Raw genomic sequence first — 26,311 nt, forward strand, 5'->3', positions numbered from 1 at the left:
ACATTCAGATGAGAGCAGGCATAGGGAGAACTGGGATGGATACAAAGTCAGATGTAGATGGCTGCAGGTGGGATCCACATGGCTGTGAACGTTGGACCATGTGAAGAAGGAGGACTGGTATTCAGAAACATTCAGCAGATGGAGGATCAGGCCCATCCTGCCTAGACAAGGGAATCTGAAATCCTGTCAAATACCTTAGAGAGCTTAGAAACTTAAGAGCACTGGGTAAGTTCAGGTGGTTGGATTTTATGGCCAGTATGTGTATCCAGAGGGTAAGGGCAGAGCTAGGTATGAATTAAGGTTTACAGAATGGTTTTTTCCTTTCTTTTTGACTTCTGAGAAATGCCTGCTGGTGAGTTGGATATAGTCTTACACCAGGACAGAATGTTGAAAGTCTTTAATAAAACATTTCAAACAAAGGAGGCTGTCCTAAAATTCAATGAAATATACTTCACCTTCTGAAAAAAAATCTAAGAACCAGTTGAAAGAGTTTGAGAAGCTATCCACAAAATGATGAAAGAATTGGACAGAACACACAGGGGCTAGACTTGCCTTCACAACACCCACTCAAAACTCTATTGCCTGAAGTGTTCACAAGTAAAGGGAAAAGGTGTAGAAAAGCTACCAAAAACATATTAGGTGAAAGGAATAAAAGGCAAGTCAAATTGAGAAGGGAAAAAGCTATAGAGCTCAGCCCAAAGCAGTAGAGGCAGATACTAGAGTAACTGCATGTGACTTTCAGGCTAGATAATATAGCTGAAAAAAGAGACCTCAGCCGTGGTACTGAGATGTAGGGAACATGTCAGGATTCAAACCCACATTTAATTTGTGGAGAGAAAGAATGAACTTACAAAATGATGCAAAAGGAAAAAAGAAGAAAGAGTAGCTGTGCCTCCAGTGGCAAACTTTAAAGAATAGGACAAACCATGAGGGAAGATCCTGTGTTACCAGAGAACAGACAACCAGTAGGTAAAGGCATGTGTAACAAAAGGGACATGTCTATTAATAATACTTTGCTGTTTTGCCATCAGAGAATCTCCACAGTGACTCTGACACAAGTGGATATGAGCTAATGCTTAGAACATCCCTGTGAGGAAGGGGGTGCTCTCATTTGTTAGATACAGGAGATGAAGCAACTTACCCGTGGCCACAGTTTTGTAGCTATGATTAGCTCTCATGACCTTCTGCCTCCATATCCTCTCCTCTAGGCCATAGTTCCAGTCCTAAATTAATCTGTGCACAAAACACTGAATTTACATTGTAAATAAAGCCAGAGTTGTTCCAGCTGAGTGGGTCACGCTGGAACAGTGAATCTAAAGCAAGCCTGGCAACCAGGGCAAATCTAAACGATTAGAAACTAAGTATCTTAATCACAAGAGACTGAGCAAGACTTATAGTCCGTGGGGGAAAAAAAAAGTAAGTGTAGCTTGGTGACATTTTTTCCAGGATGGACCTAGAACAGAAAAGCACCAAGTTCTGCAGAGCTGAGCTGGACCACAAGCAACCAGAAAACCTGTATTCATGATACAAAGGAGAACTCTGAGTGGTGCATAGATGTTCCTTATCATCTTTTCTCATTTGACAATCTGGGTGTGACTTCATGTTGAAAGAGAGAAATATAAATGTAGTGAAATGAATTGCTGTTCAGAGAAAGATAAAGAGGGAGTGACTGGGAATACAGAGATCATGACTGGGAAGATGTGTTATGAGAATTTAAAACACCTGGAAAATCTGTGCTCCTATTATTCCCCTTGCATTTATCTTTGTGCTTGTGTATACACATCTGCACCTATAGATGCATGTATATGTATGTGTGCCTGTATTTCACAGGAGAAACATTAAGGGCTAGAAATGAATGTTGTTGAATTTCAATTATTCTTTTGCTGAAGAGGACACTGGTGCAGAACTCTTGGAGCCCAGGGGAAATGTTGAGCACCCTGCAACTGAATGTCTTTTGATTTGGGGCAGTGAGTCTGGGCCCCTCTCTACTGCTTAAATGTTAGACATTTTTTCTTTGTCAGGCTCATGCTTACTAGTGCACAAATGACTCTGCATTGTTTGCTGCTTGCAGTAATCCGTTAATTGAGGGGAATTTCTGTGGAGCCTTGTTCTCACCTATTCTGCTGTTTTAGAGCTGGTACTCCCTTCCTCGTGTAAATAGCTCCACAATCCATAAAAATAGATGCATAGATGTGTTCTGTGTAAGGATTACAGTGCTGAGGCCTTAGAAAAGCTTTTCTTCTGGAAGAGTAAGGATTAAAATATGGCTGTAGGTTAGTAAGCTACCAGCTATAAGACAAAACAGAAAAAGTCAAATTCTAAAAGCCTAAAGTAGGGATGATCTCTTTAGCTTCCATCTGTCTGTCTTCATTGGAGTAGCATAGCTCCCAAGTTAAAAACCCATACACATACCCAAATCTTGCACTGCGTCCTTCCCTGTGCAGTTTTCCACACTGAATGGCCAGGCAAGACTAGAGAGACACAGTGAGATGGGTAACTGTGTAGATACTAAAACCTATGTTCTTATGGTGGTGTAATTTCTACATACAGAAAATTAGTCTTAAAAAGTAACTCGGAGAAGGTGAACAGGACATGGACATTCTCCATGCATCAGGGAGGTTTAGATTGGACATTAGGAAGAACTTTTTCACCGAGAGGGTTATTAAGCACTGGAATGGGCTGCCCAGGGAGGTGGAGTCCCCATCCCTAGGGATATTCAAGACGTGTAGATGAAGTACTGAGGGATATGGCTTCGTTTAGTAATAGGCTTCGTGGTGTGAGGTTATTGGTTGGACTTGATGATCTTAAAGGTCTTTTCTGACCATGATTATGGTTTCATTTCTCATAATGGAGGAGATGGAGCATGAAATTAAATTATTGGTTGGCAGGCTAGAAACCAAGCCAAAGGAGGCAGAGATTTGTCACACAACACGGAGTCTGTAGAACTCATTGCCACAGGATATTGTAGACACCAAGTATGTAGCTGAGTTTAGAAACTACTCAAACGAATGTTAAAAAAAAATCAGCAAGGTATGTTATACCAAAAACAACATTATAGTTCACAGAGCCCTTGAGCCCCAGCTTGATGAATGCTGCCAGAAGATGCCAGGGGAGTATCCTATGTGCTTGCTCTGCTTTTATATTCCTTCTATCAACTCCCATGTTTGCCACCATTGAAGACAGGTTTCTGTGGTGGATGGATCCGTGTTCTGATTTAGTATGGCTGGTGTGATGCTCTCAGAGGAAGCTTGCTTACGATGTTTAATCTAGTATTTGCTGCTTGCAGTATTTAAACAGACCCTTGTGTTTAGGTATTTTCCCAGTTCAGCAAAACACACGGAAAGGGTAAATATCACAGTAAATATCAAGGTTCCTTTTTTAATGTCATTAGGATAATGTTTGATCTACACAAATAATGATGCTTCCATATTTTAGTGAGATTATCTGAAAAACTTTGTAAAAATGGAAAGAAAAGATTAAAAGAATTTCAATATAAGGCTTTTAAGGACATGATATTTTTTCATGCCCAAGCATAGTAGTTCATTTAAAACCCCCACTGAGATGGGCAAATTTGAGCAAATGAGTCATTAAAGATACAAACACCCATGATCCCGTCACTTTCTGCGTAGTCCCATTGAAATGAGTGGATCTGGGTATGTTTTGGAAGGTGGTGTCTGTGTAAGCATGTGTAGCACTGACCTCTAAGTAATGTTCTAAAGATCAGCATATACCTGTCTTGTAATTTTGACTCCTGTGCCCATTTTAATTGTTTTTTTCGATGTTCTAAATAAAGAATCACCCTAACACAGTCCTGTTTTTGTAATAAAGTGGATTTTTTTGAAATATCTGAACTGTCAGTGGTGATGTGTAGGACTCCAGGTGCTCCAGCTCATGGTATTGTGGAAGGAGATGACTTTAAATACGGGGCCCAGGTTTACTTCAAGTGCAACGCAGGTTACAGCTTAAAAGGCAGCCGTGTTGCCTACTGTCAGCTTGATGGGATTTGGTCAGCACATCATCCTGAATGTGGTAAGGTCACTTTAAGTTTTGATTCTTGACAAATGTTTTGGCCAATGTCTTCACATGAAACTAGAATATTCAAATCTCACTTGAAATTTGGTAGATCCGTGGCTTGACATGATGTTCTTCCTGTCTTTAAGAAGCAGTAGGGATTCTTATTTTCCTCCGGTGGACCCTAAGCCCTCAAGACTTGCTTATACAAAGTTCTGACTGAAAAATCAAAGGGCTGAAAAATAATTTCCTCAAAGACTCTAGGCATGCATCCTTCTTATACACAGACTAAAAATGTCTGGGACTAAAACCAAGTGAGAGACATTGTGCAACCATGAATAGCTACTTCCATGACAATCTACCTCTGTATCTTCTCTGCAGAATTCTGGTGCACTCTGTGCAAGTGTTTAAGGGCTTACTGCACAAAAAGTAGACTCTGTTTCAGCAGAATTCCCATCCTGGGGAAAAAATCAATAAAAGAGAAACTTCTATTCATTCTGGCTGTGCAAGTTCACATGCCTACCATTTGCATGGATTCAGTTCTGAAAGTCCAAGCCCCTTCTTCTCATCCAAAGAGTCTTTTAATTTCTTTTAGTTGTTTTGTGTGGCACAACTTTATTTCCATATTCCAGAATAATTTGTATCAACTGGAAAAGTGCTTTTACAAGCCTGTTGCAGCAAACAATGTAGATTTAGAGAGGAGTGCTATGAAACAGCTGTAAATTCATCTGAAAGAGCAATCAATAGGCATTCTTCTGTCAAGAGAGAGTGTCTCCAGTTGCACTAAATGCAATATCAGGATTGTGTTCATGTCCTTGCTGCATGATGTCCCTGGCTAGAGATGCATTGAAAAATCTGTCTCTAGACTCTGCTGTTACTGAAGTGCTAGGTGGTGTGATTTGGGTCTCTCCTTCCCAAATGTTTTCTCTTTGTTTTTATTCCATCAAAAAAGTCATAACCCTTGGCTTAAGGAAGAAGAGAATTACTGTTAAAGTTATGCAGAGGCATAGGATGAAAAAAGAGAAGGCCTTTCCTTGACTTACTTGAATACATTTGGAAACACACACTCCGCTCATCAGATGATGCCACTAGACCAGATATCAGTGCAGAAAGCAACAAGCATTATACTGTGGGTGATTCCCTGTAGTCTTTGGCTGCTATCAAGTTATCAGTCAGTTGTGGTTCACAAGTGAGAGAGGCTGTTAAGTACAGAGAAGAAAAATGGAGCCAAATTAAAAGGAGATGGGGCTCTGCTTCTTGCTTTTTCCTGGTTCAGAGGAAGTTCAGATGTCCTCTTTGTGTACTGAATATGACTCATGAAAAACTATTCAAGTACGTATATAACCTTCAGCATATGTTAAAATCCAGTGTCATCAAAGAAGGCAAAGTTAAGGGCATTTGCTCTTCACTGAACTTGTGCTGTAGGGTTAGCTATGTGCTCACAGGCTTTGCCAAGTGGGGCTTTGTCTGGTGACATGACGAAAGAGGACAGGCCTTATCTACACACTATTACTGACCTGTTTGCACAGGGATTTGAATAAATGCCTCAGTGCTTTGTTACATGTTGGTGCTTTGTGAGGTGAGGCTCAGCAGGCAGCTGAGTCTGGAGCAGTGTCATGAGGTCATTTCTAGTCCATTGGTGTGTCTCAGTCTTTGCAGTCCTCCATAAGCAGAGCTGAGCCACACAAGCTGTCTGAACTGGGTGTTCAATGGCTATCATACAATGAGACATCAGACAGAGGAATTAAACAGAACTGCATTTCTGTCAGGCTGACAAGAAAGCTGAGATGAAATGCAAAAGAAAGAAAAAAAGTACCTCTTTGGCTGCTAAATAGGAAGAGCAGAGGGCAAGAGCATTTATCAGCACAACATAGGAAATACTATCGTCTAGATTTAGGCCAAAAATTGAGGTTTAGTGAGAGAAAAACCCACAACAACAAATAAAAGGAAGGGGAAAATATTGGGAAGGAGGAAATAAAAGAAGTTTTGTAGGCAGAACATAGGATGAGTAAGCTTTCCATGTTTTTTCAGTCTCAATAAACAAATAAACAAACAAATATCTAGATGTTCTCTTTCAGTTCCCGTATTTCCCTGGATTATTCAGGTATCTCTTTCTCTTAGTGCTAAGAGACCAAAATACAACCAAACATGAAAGTAAAATTAAGTAATCTAGTTTTATCATCCAAGTACAGAAAAACCAAAAGAATGCCAAAGGCCTGCTCCATGCAGAGAGTTGAAGTGAGTCTTTTAATGCTCTTGAAGTAGCCCTGTTAGTGTTAATGGGACATTAACATCATGTAAAGTCAAGGTTCTCTTTCAGGATTGTCAGCTACATTTTAAGGGCTTTTTATCAATTTGAGAAACATGCTTTCAGTGAAGACTAAAGTGTGCATTATAAACACATCTGTGTATTGTAATTTCTGCTTTAATATTGGATATTTTCAAAGACAGAGATCCCAGAGGAGTCTTGGAAAAGCATCTTTTAGAAGATGTAGATTGTGTAGCAACGTCTGAATTAAATGCCTGGCAATCTGATGTGTGAAAATAATGCTGTGAGCCTAACAAAACAGTTACTATTTTTTTTTTCCTATCATTAGTTCTAGATGAAAAAAACTGCACAGATCCTGGTGGCCCACTCAATGGCTACAGAAGAGTAGTAGAAGACACTGGGGTCTTGAATGGACGCTATGCAAAAATTGGCACGGTCATTGCTTTCTTTTGTAACAACTCATATGTTCTTAGTGGGAATGAACAGCGGATCTGCCAAGAGAACGGAGAGTGGTCAGGGAAGAAGCCAATCTGCATAAAAGGTAGTTACAGTCTTTTTTTTACCACAACTCACAAAAACAGCTAAGGTTTTACTGGAGTTTGCTTTACATAATTTCCACTCACCTTTGCTGAGTGGAATGAACTGAGTGACAGCTGATACTGAGACTGGTAAGTTGGCAGCTCTCCTGGCTGCCCAATGCAGGCAGAGAAGATGCCAGCCATTTCAAAATGTGTTTCCATCTTTAAACATGGAATGTTCCCTAAGACCCTTATTACCCTCATTCTAAGATCAAACCTGACTAAGATCAAAATCAAAGAAGATCAGGAGGAAACTGAAATAGAAGGAAATCAGTGTTTTGTCAGAGTGGTGGCCGTAGGGTCCAGCTCTCCCCAAATGATCATTTTAGATCAATGAGACCAGTGCTAAGTGTAAAAGGCCAAGCCTGTAGGTTGCAGCTTTGAAGGTTCGGTTCAGAAAACTACTTGAGGACATGCTTAAACCTTCTGTATTCATCAAAACACTGGAACACATCTTTAAGTACTTTGCTAGAAAGGGATTTACGCTGTTGACCTGGAGCTACTCAAAGCGTGTCTGAAAGCCTGAATGGATGAATGAATTTGAGCTGAGGAACTGCCAAATTCATTTTCCCAGAGTGTGTTTGACACATATTTTCACATTGTTTTTTTTTTAAACTGAAGTAATGATAATATAAGGAAATATGTCTATCCCTAGGGGAATTTTTTTATTCTGTTATTTTAGATGGAAATAGTCTCTCCCTGAAGCATATAATCATCCGTGGAAAGTATCTTTATTGGTGATAATCATTTGTGGAAAACATCTTTATTGATATTAACTTTGATAGTGACATAATGTATACAGTAATCAAAAAGAGCTAGATATTGTTAATCCCCCAGAACACAAGTACTGAGGCCTACAGATAAAATCCACCCTGCAAAGTTCCTCTTCTTCCACTGTGTGCAGCACAAAAGAGATCCTGGCAGAGTTACTGAACTGATAAACCCAAATATTTGATCCTGCTTAAAGTAAATAAACTGAATATGCAAAATGAGAGATCATGGATCTCCCTTCTGTTATTTTATGCATATTCAGGCAGCTCTGAGGTATTCCTTTGAATGAGAGTCTCCAGCCCCTTCCAACAAGTACACAAGCAAGCAGACCCTCTGAGGTCTGTAAGGTCCTGCAGTATTCCTCTGTGTGCCAGGTTGCTAGGATCATCTGTGTGGCTGCACAGGTGGAAACCAAGGAATGGTTATCAAATTCTGTTATTGCAAAAGTGTGCTCAGATTCCAGACCATCACTGTGGTGGTGTAAAACTGGCACTCTTAACACTGATGGACAAATCTTCCACTGTGGCTGAAAGTGCTGGTGCAGAAGGTGCCCAGTTGCTTCCTCTGTTTTAGGTGGGATAGATCTGGCCATCTATGGAAGTGTTTGCCTAAGGCTTTAAGGGCATATCTTTATTTTAATGCACATAACTCACTGTCTTTTTTCTTAATCCAGTCCACTATAGCTAGTGAGAGGAAAGAGTGGAAATGTGAATGAACCATAACACTTGAGCTGTCAATGTGGAAAAGTACTGTGCAACATTATATTTTTTCTAGCCTGCAGAGAGCCAAAGATCTCTGACCTGGTGAGACAGAAAGTGCTTCCAATGCAGGTTCAGTCAAGGTGAGAATGCAATATCTCAACTACAGTTTAAAGACAAAATGTGGTTGCTTTTCCCCTCCTCTCCTTTCCCCTTGGCATGTTCAGGCTGCCTGAGCAGCTATTCCCACACCGCACCGGTGACCAAGTGATGAGAGCTGCTGGGAGGGAGGTCTGGGCAGCTCAGATTTGCACACTGCTGCAGGCAGCCAGGGAGAAACGCACAGGTAGAGATGTCAAACCACTGGACAATGCCAGAATTATGCTTGTAAGCTTGTGACAGACTATGAGAATGGTTCCTTGGGGCTAATGATGTGTCTTCAAATAGGAACACGTGCCAGCTCAGTGAAGAACTGAGTGGGGAGAGCACAAGGAGAGAAGAAGGTGCAGCAATGTCATCTGCTCCCATTGACTTTTGCCATCAAAAACAATACAGCACCAGAGATGCGAAGTGGGATATGGTACGGGCAGGAGGGAGAGGAGCAGGTAGAGTGGAAGGGGAAGAAGGAATGGAAAACTGGACCCTGTTTGGGCTTAGCCTTCTGCTGATTTCTTGAAATAGACCCAAAGTGAACTAGTTATGCTGCAATGTTTGGGTTAATTTTGTGCAAGTAGTAATTTCTCATTTCACGGCTTGGATTTTGATTAATTTATTTTAGATAAATGCATGAACTGTCATCATCTTTGGTCTTAAGACCAAAGCCATATCAGGGCAGAGTAAAGGTCCAGCTCAAGCAATATCTTGTCTCCAGCAGTAGCCAGTAGCAGATGCCTAGCTTTAGGAATAAGGCAAGCATGTGCTTCCCAAATACTTTCCCGCTCACCAGCTCTGCGATGTATGACTGTAGAGATGGCCCTGAGAAGCCATCAGGAAGCCACTGGAGGATTTTTCTTGCTTAAATTTCTCAAGGCACTTTTGAGCACCAATCTTTTTATGCTAAATGTTTCAGATGTTGCCCTCAGCTGTAGGAGAGCGCATAAAGTGCCTACACCTCCACAGCATCACGTGGGAGGGTCTCTCGTGCTTGTGGAGTTGCTTTGTTTCTTGAAGTGCGGGATCTCCGTTTCACAGGTTACCAGTAAGGCTAAGCAGGGGTTGTGCAATATTGCAAGGTCACATATGAGTAGAGAATGGGACCCTGGCAGTCTAAGCATGACCGCAGCAGCTCTCATCCTTCTTCCAAAACACAAGAAACTTGCCATTGCTCTTGTTCTCAATAACTTTCCTTTCCTTGGGTGCCCTTATGTATGGCTTAACAGATTCTATATAATGGAGGTAGTCTGTATCTCTCTGTGATAAAAAATTGAATTACCACGTGAAAAACCATTCTTATGGCTTTTCTGGAGGCAGGCAGTACCAGAAATCTCAAGGGAAATTAATTTCCTGCTGAGTTTTTCAGACATAAATATTTTTTTCTGTGAATCTGTGCTTTTAAGCATTAGAGCAAGGGACACATTCTCAGTGATGAAGATTTAAGTATGACTGCAGCCAAGCTTATGGTCCATATCTGGGCTGATGTCTATATTTATTTTTTTAATTATGTGCCATATTTCAGCTAATCAGTACAATTTCTAAATGGAAGCTTAGTGATTATTGCAATTATGAAATCTCTGTGGTGAGGCAATTATCTCTGTTAATTGCTAACTCAAACAACTTTATCAACATGATTTAATCTGAATGGATTCCTAATACTGCCTATTAAAATGTTCACTAGAGAGAAGATGTGCCTAACTCCTCTCTACTGAGAACTAATTATGGCGATGCCAACTTCCAGTGTAATTTCCTTATCTAAAAACTTGATGTATCAGTCCTTTTGGAAGTGGCAAAAGCTGTTCCACATTAAGAGGGAACTGGTTGCAATCAGATACTATAAAACAGAAAAAAAAAAGGGACATAAGTAAAAAATTTGTAAACATATGTGTATTTATATATGTGTGCTCATATATGGATATCAATAAGATACCAAGTTTGCTGATGACACCAGAGAGGACTGTCTGATTCACCAGAAAGCTGTGCTGCCATTCAGCGGGATCTTGACTGGCTTGAGAGCTGGGCAGAGAGGAACCTCATGAGATTCAACAAGGACAAATGCAGAGTCCTGCATCTGGGAAGAAACAACCCCATGCACCAGTACAGGCTGGGGGTCAAACTGCTGAAGAGCAGCTCTGCAGAGAGAGACCTGGGAGTCTTGGTTGATAATAAGCTAAACATGAGCCAGCAATGTGCCCTCATGGCCAAGAAGGCCAATGGCATCCTGGGATGCATCAAGAAGAGTGTGGCCAGCAGGTCAAGGGAGGTTCTCCTTCCTCTCTACTCTGCCCTGGTGAGGCTTCATCTGGAGTCCTGTGTCCAGTTCTGGGCTCCTCAGCTCAAGGAAACTGCTGGAGAGAGACCAGTGCAGGGCCACCAAGATGTTCAGGGGTATAGAACATCATTCATACGAGGAAAGACTGTGGGAATTGGGGCTGTTTAGTCTGGAGAAGAGGAGATTGAGGGGTCATCTTATTAACATTTATAAATATCTAAATGGTGAGTGTCAGGAGGTTGGGACATCCCTTTTTTCTATTGTGGCTAGCAACAGGACAAGGGGTAATGGGATGAAGCTGGAACACAAATAGTTCCATTTAAATATAAGAAAAAACTATTTCACTGTGAGGGAGCCCTGGCACAGGCTGCCCAGGGAGGATGTGGAGTCTCCTTCCTTGGAGGTCTTCAAGACCCACCTGAACATGTTCCTATGCGACCTGACCTAGGTGAACCTGCTTCTGCAGGGGGGTTGGACTAGATGATCTCTAAAGATCCCTTCCAACCCCTACCATTCTATGATTCTATGATTCTATGATCTGGAATGTAAATGGGACTACTGCTAAACTATGTTGGAGTGATATTTTTTTGCCTTATTCTTTCACAAGCAAACTTCAATATGTTTTAAAATGATACTTAACACTGTTGTGCTAAAGCTATGGGAAATATTGCTTCATTTTCATTATTGTTATTGTTATTATTTTTATTATTATTACCTTGTGCTCTTTGTGCCTTGAAACAGGGAAACACCTTTGCATCAACTTTACTCTTCCGCATTCAGCAAGCAAAAGCTTGAAGTGTATCCAACGAAGAAGCCAGCACTGCCATTTGGAGCCCTGCCACCAGGTTACCAGCACCTGCACACACAGCTGCAGTACGAGTGCATCTCGCCCTTCTACCGCCGGCTGGGCAGCAGCAGGAGGACTTGTCTGAAGACAGGGAAGTGGAGTGGGAGAGCCCCTGTGTGTATTCCAAGTGAGTATCCACGGAAAAAAAAAAAAAGATGCACAGGTCTCTGGGTGGAGGAAGGAAGGGGATGTGTATTCATCTTAGATAATTAGGGAGTCCTGGTGGTATAGGCTGCCTGTGCTTCCAGCTGGCAGACAGAAGCAATAGAGCTTGGAGGATATATGGCTCTTTTTATCCACTGGTAGAACTGGTACAGTGGATGGTTAAGGGGTCAAGCTTTCAGTGACCTAGTTTGAAATCAATTTCTCTACTCTTTCATTCAGCAAAAGGTGTAGTGAGTTTCTCTCCAGATCTGAAAATGTTTTCCCACTATTTCTTCATGTTTTCCTGTATTATTTACTGCTAATGTGATTTTTCTTTCATCTCTGTACTTTGGCACACAGCTGACAAAAACATCAAAGTTTAGGCAATAGAACAGAGAGACTGCATTTTAATGAGAACCCTCTAAGGAAGGGTTCATATTGTACACGATAAGTCCAAATAATATCTTATCCCAGTTAAGGCACAGAGCAGGTCCGGGTAGTAACATCACAGGATTTGGTACAACCCACCACTGGCATCAGACAAACTGTGAAAAGTAGATCCTAACACCAAGAACATTTTTAGAGTTCTTGCTGGTGATTTTGCTCTTTGATCATCTCATGCATTGAAAAAGCTCTGTGCTCAATTCTTTTCACTCTGGGCATGCACACACTACATCCCAGGGAAAAACATCCCAAGAGAGGCTGCAAAATGTTTCCATGTGAGGTAACTCTTTCAACTGAAGTAAACCATTCATAACACAGGAGATTTTACCCCAGGTCTGAGCCCGGATAATATATTCCTAGAGCAGAGCAGAGCTTTTTCTTTTCCCACGGTGGCTGTTGATTTAGCTGCATTTGCTTCAAGGTTCTTGTTGCAAGACAAGTCTGTTGCCATAGGCATGAACTCATCTGTGCTAATGTCAGTTCTAGGAGAGGACCTTTGCATTACTCTGTGACTGCTGAGGGTGAGTTTTAGTGCAGTGCTGACTTTATGGTGGCTTATTATAAAGAAAGAAAACAGGGATGTTGTGGCTTAAGCCCAGCCAAGAACAAAGCACCTTGCATCTGCTTGCTCACTCCTTCCCCCTGCTGGGGTGGGGAGGAGAAAATACAACAAAAAGCTCATGGGTTGAGAGAAGGACAGGGAAGGCTCACCAGTAATGGTCACAGGAAAAACAGACTTGACCTGGGGAGAAACCAAATTCTTGGCAACGCTGTCATGAAAATTCAGTTACCCAGGTGCTAAATTCACATTCCTACTTTCGCCAGGAAATCAGGTGGTAATGGAAAAATGGATTTTTTTTAAAAAAGCTATATCAAATACTCCTGCAATTTTGCAGAGGTTAATTAGAAAGCTGTCTCTGGTGCTAACCATTGCAGTTTTGTTTATTTTGGCACAGCCTAAGCAGGAGTTGAGAGTGACATTCAGATTCTTTGGTGGGGAAAAGGCATCATTTCATTCTTGGTTCCTGTTTTCTCAGTCTGTGGAAAAGCAGAAAACACCACCTTTCAGAAGACAGTGACCTCGACCAGGTGGCCCTGGCAAGCGGCGATCTATCGGGTGGCCAACGGGGTGAAAGAGAACAGCCTCCGGAAAGGGGCCTGGATCCTCATCTGCAGTGGGGCCCTGGTGAACGAGCGCACTGTGGTGGTGGCTGCTCACTGTGTCACCGACCTGGGAAAGACCGTGGTGCTCAGGACAGCTGAGCTCAAGGTGGTTCTGGGGAAATTCTACCGAGATGACGACAGGGATGAAAAGACCATCCAGAACCTGCGGGTGAGTGAGTGTGCTGGCATTGAGTAGGAAATGATGAGCACAAACAGATGCCGATCGTATGTGTCTTGCTTGGGGAGAAGCAGCTTCTCCTTTGAGTGATACATTGCTTTACATCTGTTCTTTGAAATGCATCTCTAGAGACGTGGCTGATGGAACTGTCATACCACAAGGAGGGCACAGGCTGCAATTCATTGAGTTCCACTGACACTGTCCAACTAAGAAAATAGTTCAGGTTCCACAGGCCATAACATCTTGAGTGATATCACCAGGGAGAAAGAAGAGCCGTCAGCTACTGTCAGAACTGATTAGTGTAATTGATGAAGGAAGCATGTGTGCTCTAGGTCCTGGTTTGACACCATGGCACATTTTACATCTCAGTCCCAAGGCTGTGCAGCTCTAAACTCAGTTCAAGTCTGACTCCAGCTCCAAAAATAGCACCTCAGGCTCGCCAGAGTTGTTCAGTTTTTTCAAGCAGAACTAGAAAGATTCAAATCAAGCTGAGGAGAAATACAGCAATTTTGTCTGTGTGTGTCTCTTTTTTTCTGGAGTGGGTGGATATTTGAGTTAAAGAATTTATTTTATCCAAGAAATCACAGTTAATTTAATTCTTCCCTTCCTCTTTTAGTTTCTTTCTCTAATTGGAAGTTTTTCAGACTTTTCCTGTAAGGAAGTACATTTTTTTTTCCACAGTATTTCCCTATGGGAATCCTATTGTGGTGTTTCATCATGTCAACTAGTAGTAAAGGTTTGGGCCCATCATTGTGTAATGCAATGCTAGTCTTCTTTTTTTATGGGACTATGACTGAGCTTCAATAAGAAGATAACATTTTAATTCAAAATGCTTCCCACTCTGCTTCAAATTCTACAGGCTGAAGATGAAATGGCAGGTAAAGTCTTTTCAGCAAACAGCAGTAAAACTTGAAGGGCATATTAATTCCCTGTTTTGCTGAAAATGTCCTTGGCTGCTTCCCATTAGGAAGATTTTCATGCAATAAAATCTGTCCCAGAACCGAAGCCAAACAAAAGAAGTCAGAAGAGGTTTGATCACTTTGCCTGTTTCTCATTGAGTGAACACTGTGGTGAAAGACGAGTTTGGGAGTGGAGGGTAGAGGAGAACCAGTACTTTTTATAGTAGCACAGAGAGAGTATTGCTGACTTGTCATTGCTGTTAACTCTGCACTTCTTCCTGCTCTGCTTCTTCCACAGATTTCTGCCATCATAGTGCATCCCAATTATGATCCTATATTACTTGATTCTGACATAGCTATCATAAAACTCCTGGACAAAGCCAGAATCAGCAGTCGTGTTCAACCCATTTGCTTGTCATCTTCTCAAAACTTGACTTCATACACAGAGGATTTAAAAGTCGTGGTGACTGGCTGGAAGGTGTTGGCTGACGTTAAGGATCCTGGGTACAAGAATGACACAATCCGCATGGGAGTTGTTCGCATGGTGGATTCCCTGCTGTGTGAACAACAGTATGAGGAGAAGGGGATACAAGTCAGCATCACTGACAGCATGTTCTGTGCCAAACAAGACCACACGGCTTTTTCTAATATCTGCCCCGCTGAGACCGGTGGGATTGCAGCCATAACTTTGCCAGGAAAAGCATCTCCTGAGCTAAGGTGGCACCTGATGGGATTAGTGAGCTGGGGCTATGATAAGACGTGCAGCCTGGAACTCTACAGTGGCTACACCAAAGCTCTTCCCTTCAAAGACTGGATTGAGAAGAACCTGAAATAAAAAGCTGTGTCTGGAAAAGGCATTTTGTAACTATCATAATATCTCTCTCAGTCTCTTCTGCTTTAGGCTTCTCATCCCAGCAACAAGCCATGTCTGGGACAAGGTTAAGGCAGACAGCCTGGCTGTTTGTCCTAGGACCACGTATTCCATCAGGCTACTTTTACTTAACCCATGGCAGAGGGTCTTAGTGCATGAGAAGTTTTACCATATTTTGCCAGTCTCCCCTGGTGGGAGGAGGATGCTCTACTCCTGAGTCTGACACACGGAAACAGGACAGCAGATTCTGACTGAAATGAATGTGTCACAGTGTGGAGTCCCTGTGAGAAACTGATGTTGGGCCTTTCCCTGAGAGCAGTGTGACCTGGCGTTCTGGGAGGCTGGAAGGAGTAGCCTGAGTTCATTACGACGGATGGAGCTTGTTACAGTATGTGCTGTCTGTATTGCCACAGTACAATGTAATCTTCCCCCTCCCAAATATGTTACACATTTAAATAAACCACGGTTTGGTTTTTTTAATCCACATACCCATGGTCTGACATTATTTAGATTCTGTGCTACATTATCTGTGTCATGCTCATGGGACCCTTTACTGCCCTTGTCTGTCTGCATGTGACTCACTGAAGAGTCCTTCAGGCACACTGAAAGGAAGAATCAGCACTAAGTTCAATTACTGCAAAAATAACAAGATCTTTTTTTTTCACTTAGTATGTACAGTGCTGCTGTTGTTGTACATGAACCACTGCAATTAAATGTACAGGGGAGCTCTCTCCCACCTCATATTCTGGACAGATGAAAACCTGAATATACTTTTAATGTGGGTTATTTCAAAGACCTCAGGAAAACTTCTGGCAGTTCACGTGCCTCTGTGGCAAAACAACTCCTCTGTAGGTCTTTAGGGAGACTGTGCAGGTTTCACAATCAGCAGAGGCTCTTCTTGACTCCTGTGTATGAGTCTCCCTTTGGGTCTGTTGTCCAGCAGAGAGACCTCATGGTTCTTAATCACTGCTTGTGCACTGAATCTTTATTCAGTTGTGGCTAAAGGCTGGAAATGAGTCCTAGAACACATTGGGGAGGAAGGATAGAGGAATGTCTCTCATCAGTAATGACTCCTGATAAGTCATCTATGACACCCTGAGATTTGTAGGACCTCAGAATTACTACCGTGCCCAAACCAGCTGACAGCAATAGTTGGGTGTGAGGGCTGGGACTCCAATGGAAGGATCTGGTACTCTCACCAAGAAGAACTCTGATCCAGGAGATGTGTTATGCCTAGCCAGTTGCCTGGCTGTGGTAGTTTTAAGGTAACAAGTCTGATTTCAGCTCTGATTCTCTGAGGCTGTTAGATCTTAAGAGTTTCTCAGCATTCACAGAATCATAGAATGGTAGGGGTTGGAAGGGATCTTCAGAGATCATCTACTCCAACCCCACTGCCAAAGCAGGTCCACCTAGATCACGTCACACAGGAACGTGTCCAGGTGGGTTTTGAAAACCTCCAGAGATGGAGATTCCACACCCTCCCTGGGCAGCCTGTGCCAGGGCTCCCTCACTCTCACAGTAAAATAGTTTTTTCTTATGTTTAAATGGAACTTTTTGTGTTCCAGCTTCATGCCATTACCCCTTGTCCTATCACTAGATGCAACAGAAAAAAGTGATGCCCCAAATTCCTGACATCCATCATTTAGATATTTGTAAATATTAATGAGATTCCCCTCAGTCTTCTCTTCTGCAGACTAAACAGCCCCAGTTCCTGCAGCCTTTCCTCATAAGAAAGATGCTCCAGTCCCGTGATCATCTTGGTGGCAACATGCTGGCCTCTCTCCTGCAGTTCCCCGTCCCTCTTGAGCTGAGGAGCCTAGAACTGGACAGAGGACTCCAGATGAGGCCTCATCAGGGCAGAGGAGAAAGGGAGAAAAACCTCCCTCGACCTGCTGGCCACACTCTTCTTGATGCATCCCAGGATGCCATTGGCCTTCTTGGCCACAAGGGCACATTGCTGGCTCATGTTCAGTTAATTATCAACCAGGACTCCCAGGTCTCTCTCTGCAGAGCTGCTCTCCAGCAGGTCAATCCCCAGCCTGTACTAGTGCATGGGGTTGTTCCTTCGCAGGTGCAGGACTCTGCACTTGTCCTTGTTGAACCTCATGGGATTCCTCTCTGCCCAGCTCTCAAGCTGCAGTGTATTGCAGCACAGCCTTCTGGTGAATCAGCCAGTCCTCCCAGTTTAGTGTCATCAGCGAACATGCTGAGGGTACACTCTGTCCCCTCATCCAGGTCTGAGCGGACTATTGAGGTGATCTGGGTGTTCCTGGAACAGCGGGAGTGGAGGAAAAGTGATGAGACTCGCCAGAGCTGGCAGCTCTTGTGAGGGAATGGTCCTGCCAGGAAGCAGAGCTGCAGCAACCGCTGGGGATGTAAACGTGGTGCAACTGCTGCCACCATTCAATTTAGTAGTTTCCACCTACTTTTGAATCTGAAAATTGCTGCTAAAGGGCAATTAGTGTTGGAGGTCATTCTGTATAATTATTCTCTGCTTTCCTGGGCAGAAATACTTAATATGTGATGCTTTGGTGCTTTTCTTTTTCACTGGCAACAGAAGCAGGTGATGTTGCTTAAAGCAAAAAGTTTTAAGGGTTACAACCAAAGTATATTGCTTCTCTTTATCTTATTTCTCTGTCTCCTCCTGCCAGGGCATTATGCCTGGCTAACAAACTGCATGGCAACAGCAGCAACAGAAGTTCTGAATTAAATGTGAAAAATATGATATGTTTCATTCCTCTGCTGGGAGGAACACATGCCAGTGAATGTGTGGCACTCCCCCGCTGACAACAGGAGTTAGAGGAAATTAGGTGACAGTTTTGGAGACAGGCAAACTTGGAGCAGCCCAACATGTGTTTCCTCCGAACACTGTTGACAAAGAATAAAATGAGAATGGAACTGAACTGTTTATAGGAGCCTGGCTTGCCCAGTCGGAGCTCTTGCATGGTTACATTAAATGAGAGTTTCTACTCCCTAATGGTAAGAGAAACGATCTTTTAAGACAGAAATCCTGATGATCTGTGAGCTGTTTCTTCTCTCAGCTACAGCACTGTGGCTGCATTGCTCTCCATAGCATTGTTCCTCTCCACTGCTGCAACACAGAGAGGAGACCCTGAATGCTCTGTTCTTCCTCTAGGATTTGTCCAGTAGAAAATTAGGCAGTCCATGCAGATCTGCAAGAGCCTGTGTTCATTCCAGCGTCAGCCCTCACTCTTCTCTTTTTACTGAAGATGAGCCATGCCTCGTGTTTCCTGATCTTCTAACTCCTCCTCAGTGTTGGATCCCATCCCTGTTTGGCTTCAAACCACTCCTCACAGATCTGGCAATGAATAGATAAGTTTCTGGGGTTGGGCAGAAACAATATAGCTGTTCACTGGCTAGTGTCACACAGAAGTATATTCTGGAAGAGAAACTCCAAGGAATTCAAGGAATGAAAATCACAGGAGCAGGTTGCTCCAGCTGAGTGTGCACAGCAGCGCTTGACCACCCCTTTTCTTACCACCATGATATTCTTCAAAGGAAACAGAAGCTGGGAAATGGCCAGGCTTCTCTCAGCTCCAGGATGTGGATTTTAGTGTGGTGCTTTGTAGGAAAAGTAGTTAGCTGTAGCATTTGTTTCTGCTTCTGGACCTCAGTGATGTTTGAGTCTCTCTAAATTCCATTCTGTCTAAATGCAAATGTAATGTTTTGTTTCTTTTGTTACATGACATGCATTTGCATATGGGGGTGGGCAGTCACAGCAATGTCTCCCAGTGCCTGTGCCATGCCCAGTACTCATAGGAACTACAATTCAGCCAGTCTGTTCTGTCTGGATGACCCAGAGTATTGCTGTCAACATCTAATGCCAATAATAAGGAAAAATAGTGGATGAATGTTTGAAAAAAAAACCCAACTCGTGAGCTGGAATCACTGATCCCTCTGATAGATGGGATCTATTTTTAAGTCGCCAAACTATTTCAAACATCTCTTTCTGAACAGGTAAGGATCCATGCCATTTGCTAGAGAAAGAGTATGAAATAGCACAGCTTGGATAGTAACACAGCTTCCCTCCAAAGAAGAGAGCTGCACTTTCTGGAAAGGCCGAAAAGATAACATTATGACAAGAAGTGAGCAAAAGTCTCTGCATTCCTACTCACTCCAGTGGCTTGTTTCTCCCTTTGTTTCTTTTTGGGGCTGGTAGTGCATTAAATTACTTCCAAAACTTGGGGTGCTTAGCTGAAAAATAGCACTGTAAGGAAATTAACATACTGAGGGACACAACTCTTCTCAGGCACACCTTAGGGAGCTCGAACAGAACTGTCCTGGTAACTTGTTTCCCTTGAAAGCCTATGTCCATGGTGGCATCAACTTGGTGGCAGGAGAGGTACCCTGGAGGGACAGGGCCGGTGGGAGGGCCGGGCAGCTGTGCATCCCCACAGCCTCGCAGCTCTCTTCGCAGCAGGAGCTTCTCGCATGGCTGCTGCCTGCCTGGCGCGGAGGGACGGATCGCGGCAGGTACGTTTGTTCCCTGTGAAATGAGACATCGGACAGCCGCATCTGCCGGCTGCGGACCTGGCAGAGGGCGGGCAACAGCACCTGGGAAACTCCAGCATGGCCCGTGCTGTGGGCCCAGGACCGGCGCGCCGAGGAGGAGAGGTCGCGCCCCGGCACCCCGAGCTCTGCCATGAGCCGCACCGCGACCCTCCCGGCCGGAGCACGGCACGCAGCCCCGCGCTGCGTCGCGGCGGCCCCCGGCGGCGCGGGGCGGCGCTGAGGGCACGGCGGCGGTCGCGGGCGCCTCAGGTAGGGACGCGGCGCGGGGCGGGGCGGACGCAGCCGAGAGAGGGGTGGGAAGAGCGGGCGGTGGACGGCGGCACCGGCAGCCGCGGTACCAGGAGCTTTTGCCCGAGGCCGGACCGAGGCTCCGCTTCGCGGTCAGACCTCGCCGCCCTTAGCGGGCCCCTCTGCGCCGGCAGGTGGGGGCGCCTCCGCCGCCTTCCCGGCAGGGGGCAGCACCGCCTCGCGCCGAGCCGGACCGGGCCCCGCGCGCTAGGTTCTGAGGGCGGGCGGCCCCGCGCGCTAGGTTCTGAGGGCGGGCGGCCCCGCTCGCCGCGGCCCCTCGGTCCCGCCGCGGTCGCAGCCCGCCTCGGCGAGATGGTACGATGCCCGCAAAGGGCCCCACGGGCGCGACGTGGCGGGGGCAGGTGCCTCGGCGGCGGGGTGCGGGAGCGACGGTGCAGCCCTGGGCCGGGCGGGCTGCAAGGCTCTCGTCCTGCCGGAGCGCCGTCCGGCTCGCCGAGGCCATGAGGGGGCTCAGGCGGCCGCCAGACACCCACGGAGGGGCTGTGTGTCTGTGCAAGGGTGGGAATTCCCTCCTTTCCGCCGCTCCCTGCCGGCTCCCCGGAGCCCCGGCGAGCCTCTCGGTCCCGAGGCCCGGGCCTGCCCCCGGGAGGCGGTGGCGGTCCGCGGCGAACGGGGCAGGTCGCGGCCAGGAGCGCCTGGCCCTCCCCCTACGAGGGGCTCGCCTCCCCCTCACTTCCCCCCCCCATCCTCCCCCCGCCTTGGTTCTGTCAAGGAGCTGCTGGGGAGATTTATAGGAGTAACAACGGCTCGTGATGTCAGCCCGCGCCTAAAATAGAGAGGGATAGACTGCAAATCCACAGCTCGAGGGCTAAAACCTTCCAATCCAGCCTCAGCCAACGCCGCGCCGATGTGAAGTCACCCCCACCTCGCAGGCGCACACGCAGCCCACGGCGAGGGGAGGGCGCCGGGAGCGCTGCCCAGGTGCCTACGGCTGCTCGCCCGCCGGCCACTGCTGGGCGGGCGCGACACGAGCGCCGGTCCCTGCACACGGAGCCCTCGCCGGGGCGGCGGCAGCAAGGGAGGAAGAGAGCCGCGGCGCCGAGCTGCCAGATTCTCGCCCTCGGGATTACAAGAAATTGCAGGCTCCTTCCCAGACGCGAGCGAGGGTTATCCCCGAGAGCCGACCACCTTCGCACCTTCCTGCCCAAAATAATCCCTTGGACTCTTGAGAAGACAGGGGGGCTTTCAGGACCATGGCATCGACAGAAGGGTGAGGGGGCATTTCTCTTGGGAGCAAGGAATGGGAGGATGACGGGGGTCTGGCATTGTGCTTTTGGTAGCAGTTTCCTGTCATCTGCTGTATTGTTAATCCTAGCCCCTCGCCATTCCCTAACAGAATCATTAGAGTGCGGGAGGAAACCAGAAGCAAACGAGACACGTTTAGGAAAGGAAGAGAGAGAGAGAAGGGAGAAAAAAAGAATTTAAGATATGAAGCACTGGAAAGGTTTTGGTTTTCCTCTCATCACTTTTTTCTTTAACCCCTGGAGGGCAGATGAGATGAAATCACCTGCTTAAAAGAAGAATCTGAGTGAACAGTTAACACAGAGGTGAAGCACATAATGAGACTCCATAGTTCAGAAGGATTTGAGGAGCTGTCCCCACACTGCTCCTTAAAAAGTCAACAAACAAATCCAACTTCATGAGGAGTTTTGCAATTTTGCAGTTTCGTGCCAAATGCGTTACAGTGCTAGCAAGAGAAATGCTGAGAAGGGCAAAGGGCTTTACAAGTAGCTTTAAAGAAAAGCAAACACACTTCAGCCCTGGTGATGTCCCTGGGAAGGAAACCCTTCTTTGTGCCCATGACAGTATCGTGAGGATTGTACGCTGCATCTCTAGGGCTTGGGGCTTGTTCGCTTTGTGGAGTAACTGGTAGTAAGGAAAGAAAAGAAAACGTTTCCTTGATCTCTGGTTGCCCTCTTATAATGCTGGCTAGTATTAGACTGTGTCTGATGTGAGCCTCCCCTTTATCCCTGGATGTTGTCAGGTTGTATCAGTGTGATCTGCTCTGGATAGGACTCTTTGAGGACAGAGTGCAAAAGGAAGCTCTGTTTGTATTGCTTTAGTGTCTCTCAGGCTGAAAGACTTGCTGAGCTGATTTAAATAGCCTGACACGGGGCCAGGAAGGTGTGCACACAAGTGTCTCCGTACCTGCACAAAGGAAGGAACTGTCTCTCTGTGGAGTGGCCATTAACAGTTGTCTTGGGAGTAGCGGAAGACTAGGAAGTATTCACTTTGGTTGCTTTAGGAAAAGGACAATCTCCTGGGTCTGACTGAGGGCAAACCTGTGGGGCTCTTCTGGCTCTTCACAGGACTGTGACTGAGGTAACTAACTGCCTGTCACCACTACTACCTGTCCTTTGTGGGGCATTCCTGTTACGGCAGCAGCCCAGCAGTTTTATCTGCCCTGTAACATTTCTTCTCACAATCACTTGACACTGTCAACAAGTAATTGTAGCCATGAGGGAGAAGCTTGGAGGTGGAAGAACCAGCCTTCTCTGCTTCCCCGTCTCTTCCCCATCCTTGGACTTGACCAGCTTCTGCTCTCACCTGGGTTTTCCACTTACCTGCTCTACTTGTTCCCACCCGAGGCAGCTGTGAAGGTCTGTGCCGGTTTCGGACCCATGGGGGAAGGCGGGATCTGTTGTGCAGGGGTTTAGTAAGAGAAGAATGATGAGAGGTGGCTGTTTTAAAGAGATTTGTCAACTTTGGACAAAATGAGGTTTTAAATGTATGTAGAAAAAGATGCTTTTCAAAGAATTTGGCTGAGCAGGTGGGCTAAAAAATATGAGAGTACTGGAAACAGAAAGGCTTCAATACACAAATGCCTTTGCTTTCCTTAACTGGACAGAGCCAAATTATGAGGATATGAAAATAAACAAAAAGTTTAGGCTTTGCTTCCAAACTTTTTAGGAAACTTACCTAAGGCTAAGACAAGCTGAAACTGTTTATTTGGTATGATTCAAGTAGTGCTCAGTGATAGGTGAAGGAGGTGTGGAAATCAAGTTGAGTGGGAAGCGTTTCACTTGTCAATGCTTTTACCAGTGGGAATGTCTTCCAAAACTGAATTGTCATCTTTCCCTCCTGTCAGGGGAAAACCTGAGGGTGGAGGTAAGTTTTACACCCTGACCTAAATGTCAGCAAGCTCGGGCACCATGTGGACCGTCAGGGAAAGTGAATACTGACTAGGTCCTTGATCAAGAAAGGCATGGCGGGGAGAGGGAAGCAGCAGGTGCCTGTTGCTGCAGGCAGAGCAATGTGTCCTGGGCACACAGAGGTACAATAGAGAAAGACCTGCCAGAGGTGGGGACAAACAGCCTGTGCTCCAGGTTTGTGTCTGGGGATGTTCCAATAGATAAGTCAGTTGAGATCTGATGTGTATAAAGGTTTTATTTCACTGTGGTAGAACTCCAACCACAGTTGGTTTTGCAGCATATTATTTCTCCTGTAATGAGAGCTTACAAAAAATCTCTGAAGTGGTTAAGGCGGGACGCTGAGAGGGTATGTGATGGACACCAAAAGGCCTCAGTATATGGCCAGAGGAAGGCTAATCTGTATTCCATTGTTAAGGAGTTGCAGGCACTTGGGGCTGGGGTTAGCAAGGAGAGATTTCCATGTCTTCACCTGTCCACTCATTGTTTTCTTTCAATGTGTTACTGGAAAGAAATGTATGAGAATTTTCTGCCCAGGTCTTTCTGTTCCAAGAGGATGGTGGGCAATGGGAAAACTCAGTTGGTTGAAAGCAAGCAAGGAAAAGTCCTTACCACAGCAGAACCAGACACCTCTGGGGTCTATCTGTAGCTCCAGCTAGAGGGCCCTTGGCTTATTGCAGTCTGTACCGTGACTGTTAAGTCTTCCTTCCATAAAGTCCCCTGATATGGATCTCATTACCTAGATGGATTGTTGGTGGTTAGCTGGTGCTGAAAACAGAAAATAGGTAGTTCAGGGAGGAAGGACTAGAAGTAAGGACTGGCACTGCGCAGGGTTGCTTGTTTCTCTGTTTGCTCGTCCCATGCCCACAGGCACAGTGCTGCAGGGAGGGAGAGGTCTCTTCTCTGTGCTGTCATCACCTTTCCTCAGCCCTTATTGTGGCTCAAAGATCCACAACAGCAGTTCCTCTTCACAGATTGTGGTGTCTGGCACAGGGCTCAGTATGTCGGAGGCAGAACTCATGGAGACCTGCCACAGCAGTGCATGAGGCATTTCATGTGCTTGTATAGGGTCTGAGCGAAACTAAAGGTTAAAGGAGCCAGTTGATGCCCGTGCTTGCATTTCCACCTCTGAGCAAAGCCCAGAATAAATCGCTCCACATCTCTCATCTCTCTCTTCAGTGCTACTGTTTCAAAAGGGACAGAATGCAATACCCGGCTACTGTTTTTAAAAACCCACAGCATTTGTAAAGCCTAGAGAATAGGCTGTAGCTATTAAATCAGCACATGACTGTGACTTGGATACTGAACCTTGGGGGCTGGAATTATTTCTTTTATTTTATACTATTTTAGACGCTTTATAAATCTGGAGATGCCTTAGTGTCATATGTACCTTTGAAGAGTGGGAATTTCAGGGGTGCAGCTCAGGGTTGGGCTCCTTTAGGAGCATTGCCACTAGGAGACACTGTCCCTGCACTGACACAGTGAGTTAAAGGGAGGCAGAGAGGGTGCCTGGGCCAGAGCTGGGGAGTTTAATAATCCACATGAGGGCTCTTCCATTTCTGCTGGTCTTGGTGCTAGACAACAGGCACAAGCCAGGTTTGTGGAAAGAGGAGAGATGTTACCTTATGGAGGGACGATACACAGTTAATGGACAAGGCTGTGCGTGTGTATACACATTGCTGCCAAATGTGTCAGGAAAGTGGAAAAAATCTGCTGAAACATTGTTATGTTTCAAAATGCAGAAGTCTGGGTAATTACTTAGCTATGTGTTTTGATGAGCAAAATAGTTGTAAGTGCTTCACAATTTTATGTACACTTAGTATAAATGATGTTCATGTAATATGAAATGGCACAGATGCAGAGCTTCTGTCCTGCTTAGAGTAGCAGATACACTGCATGCAAGCTACAGGGATCCCTGTCTTGACATTTGGCTGTATCAATATCTCACTAAACAGAAAAAAAACCCCACAAAAACCCCTCATCTGTGTTTCATTCCTCCTCTCCACTCATGATTGTTCCTGCATTCTTCTATAGATATTCTCTGCCTTCATCCCAAGTTTCACTGTTTCTGAAGCTGTAGTTTGACAGTTGTGACTGTGCTTTGTGCTCCTGCGTCACCAAACAACACAAGTTTGGTCCGGATCAGGGAGTGTGTGATTTGATTTATCTAAAATTATCCACAACATACAGTATGGCACTTAACACAGGTTTTATGCTGCCTGTAGAAACATGAGGTTTAGTCAATTCAACAGGAAGTTAACACCAGAGGCACAAAGAGTAAATACCTTCCTAGGCATCAAGCCCTTTGGATTCAAGTTAACCTGTCAGCATTTTATGAACAAATTTTAACCTTAGAAATTAATTTATTATACAAGATTAGTGTCTTAGTCATGCAGCTCTGAAGAGTTTGGATCTTGGAGCAGGAATCTTAGAGCCATTTGCTGCATTGTCAAGAAAAGGCTTAAAATAAGATAGCCAGCACAAATTATACCCCTGGCCCCGAGACAGCGGGATGCCCTTAGGTAAGTCAGATAAAGCAGCTTTGTGTAGGGTTCAGGCACTTACACAGGAGACTGGGTTTTAGGATCTGCCACAGTATGTACAACAAGCACACCCACAGGTTTCTTGTCACCCAAGTTCTTACTCTGTAATTTACCCACAAAATTCCTCAAAATGGAAACCTGATGAAATGTTTTGGCACAAATGTTTAGCTATTGCAGAGGATTAAACCCTCCAAGTCCCCTCACTGTTATTTTTAGGCAGGGTTTGAACAGCACCAACGCAGGATGGAGGTGTTTTACCCTGTGCTCTTTCGCAGACATTTTGTGTGACAGATGGAGTGTATGTAGCCTATTAATTAGACAGATGAAAGGTGGCTCCTACCTCATTTAACTGTTCTTGAGTGCAAGTCTCTCATCAATTCCAGTAAAATCAAGTTAGGCTATAACGGGAGATAACACATTCCTTCAAATCAATCTGATGATGCCATAGTTCTTGTGGCCCCAGCCTTCAGGTTGGCCT

The 26,311-nt window shown here is 45.1% G+C and overlaps 2 protein-coding genes across 4 annotated transcripts in view; both read left to right on the forward strand.

The window, feature by feature from the left end:
• Positions 1-15,783, forward strand: part of PAMR1 (peptidase domain containing associated with muscle regeneration 1) — a 55,103-nt gene extending 39,320 nt beyond the window's left edge. For 2 of the 3 annotated variants that reach the window (XM_061997978.1, XM_061997980.1), the window contains 6 exons: positions 3,859-4,029; positions 6,609-6,821; positions 8,404-8,470; positions 11,494-11,726; positions 13,225-13,520; positions 14,727-15,783. In XM_061997978.1, coding sequence (XP_061853962.1) covers positions 3,859-4,029; positions 6,609-6,821; positions 8,404-8,470; positions 11,494-11,726; positions 13,225-13,520; positions 14,727-15,263 — 1,517 coding nt within the window. In that variant the 3' untranslated portion in view covers positions 15,264-15,783. The remainder of the gene's footprint in view (positions 1-3,858; positions 4,030-6,608; positions 6,822-8,403; positions 8,471-11,493; positions 11,727-13,224; positions 13,521-14,726) is intronic. The other variant, XM_061997979.1, reaches the window with a different exon arrangement.
• A 5,488-nt stretch (positions 15,784-21,271) lies between these two features.
• The window catches only part of SLC1A2 (solute carrier family 1 member 2), a 77,249-nt gene continuing 72,209 nt past the window's right edge, over positions 21,272-26,311 (forward strand). The window contains exon 1 of the mRNA XM_010196466.2: positions 21,272-21,351. Coding sequence (XP_010194768.2) covers positions 21,335-21,351 — 17 coding nt within the window. The 5' untranslated portion in view covers positions 21,272-21,334. The remainder of the gene's footprint in view (positions 21,352-26,311) is intronic.

The sequence above is a fragment of the Colius striatus genome, chromosome 6, assembly GCF_028858725.1.
Source record: "Colius striatus isolate bColStr4 chromosome 6, bColStr4.1.hap1, whole genome shotgun sequence".
NCBI lineage: Eukaryota > Metazoa > Chordata > Aves > Coliiformes > Coliidae > Colius > Colius striatus.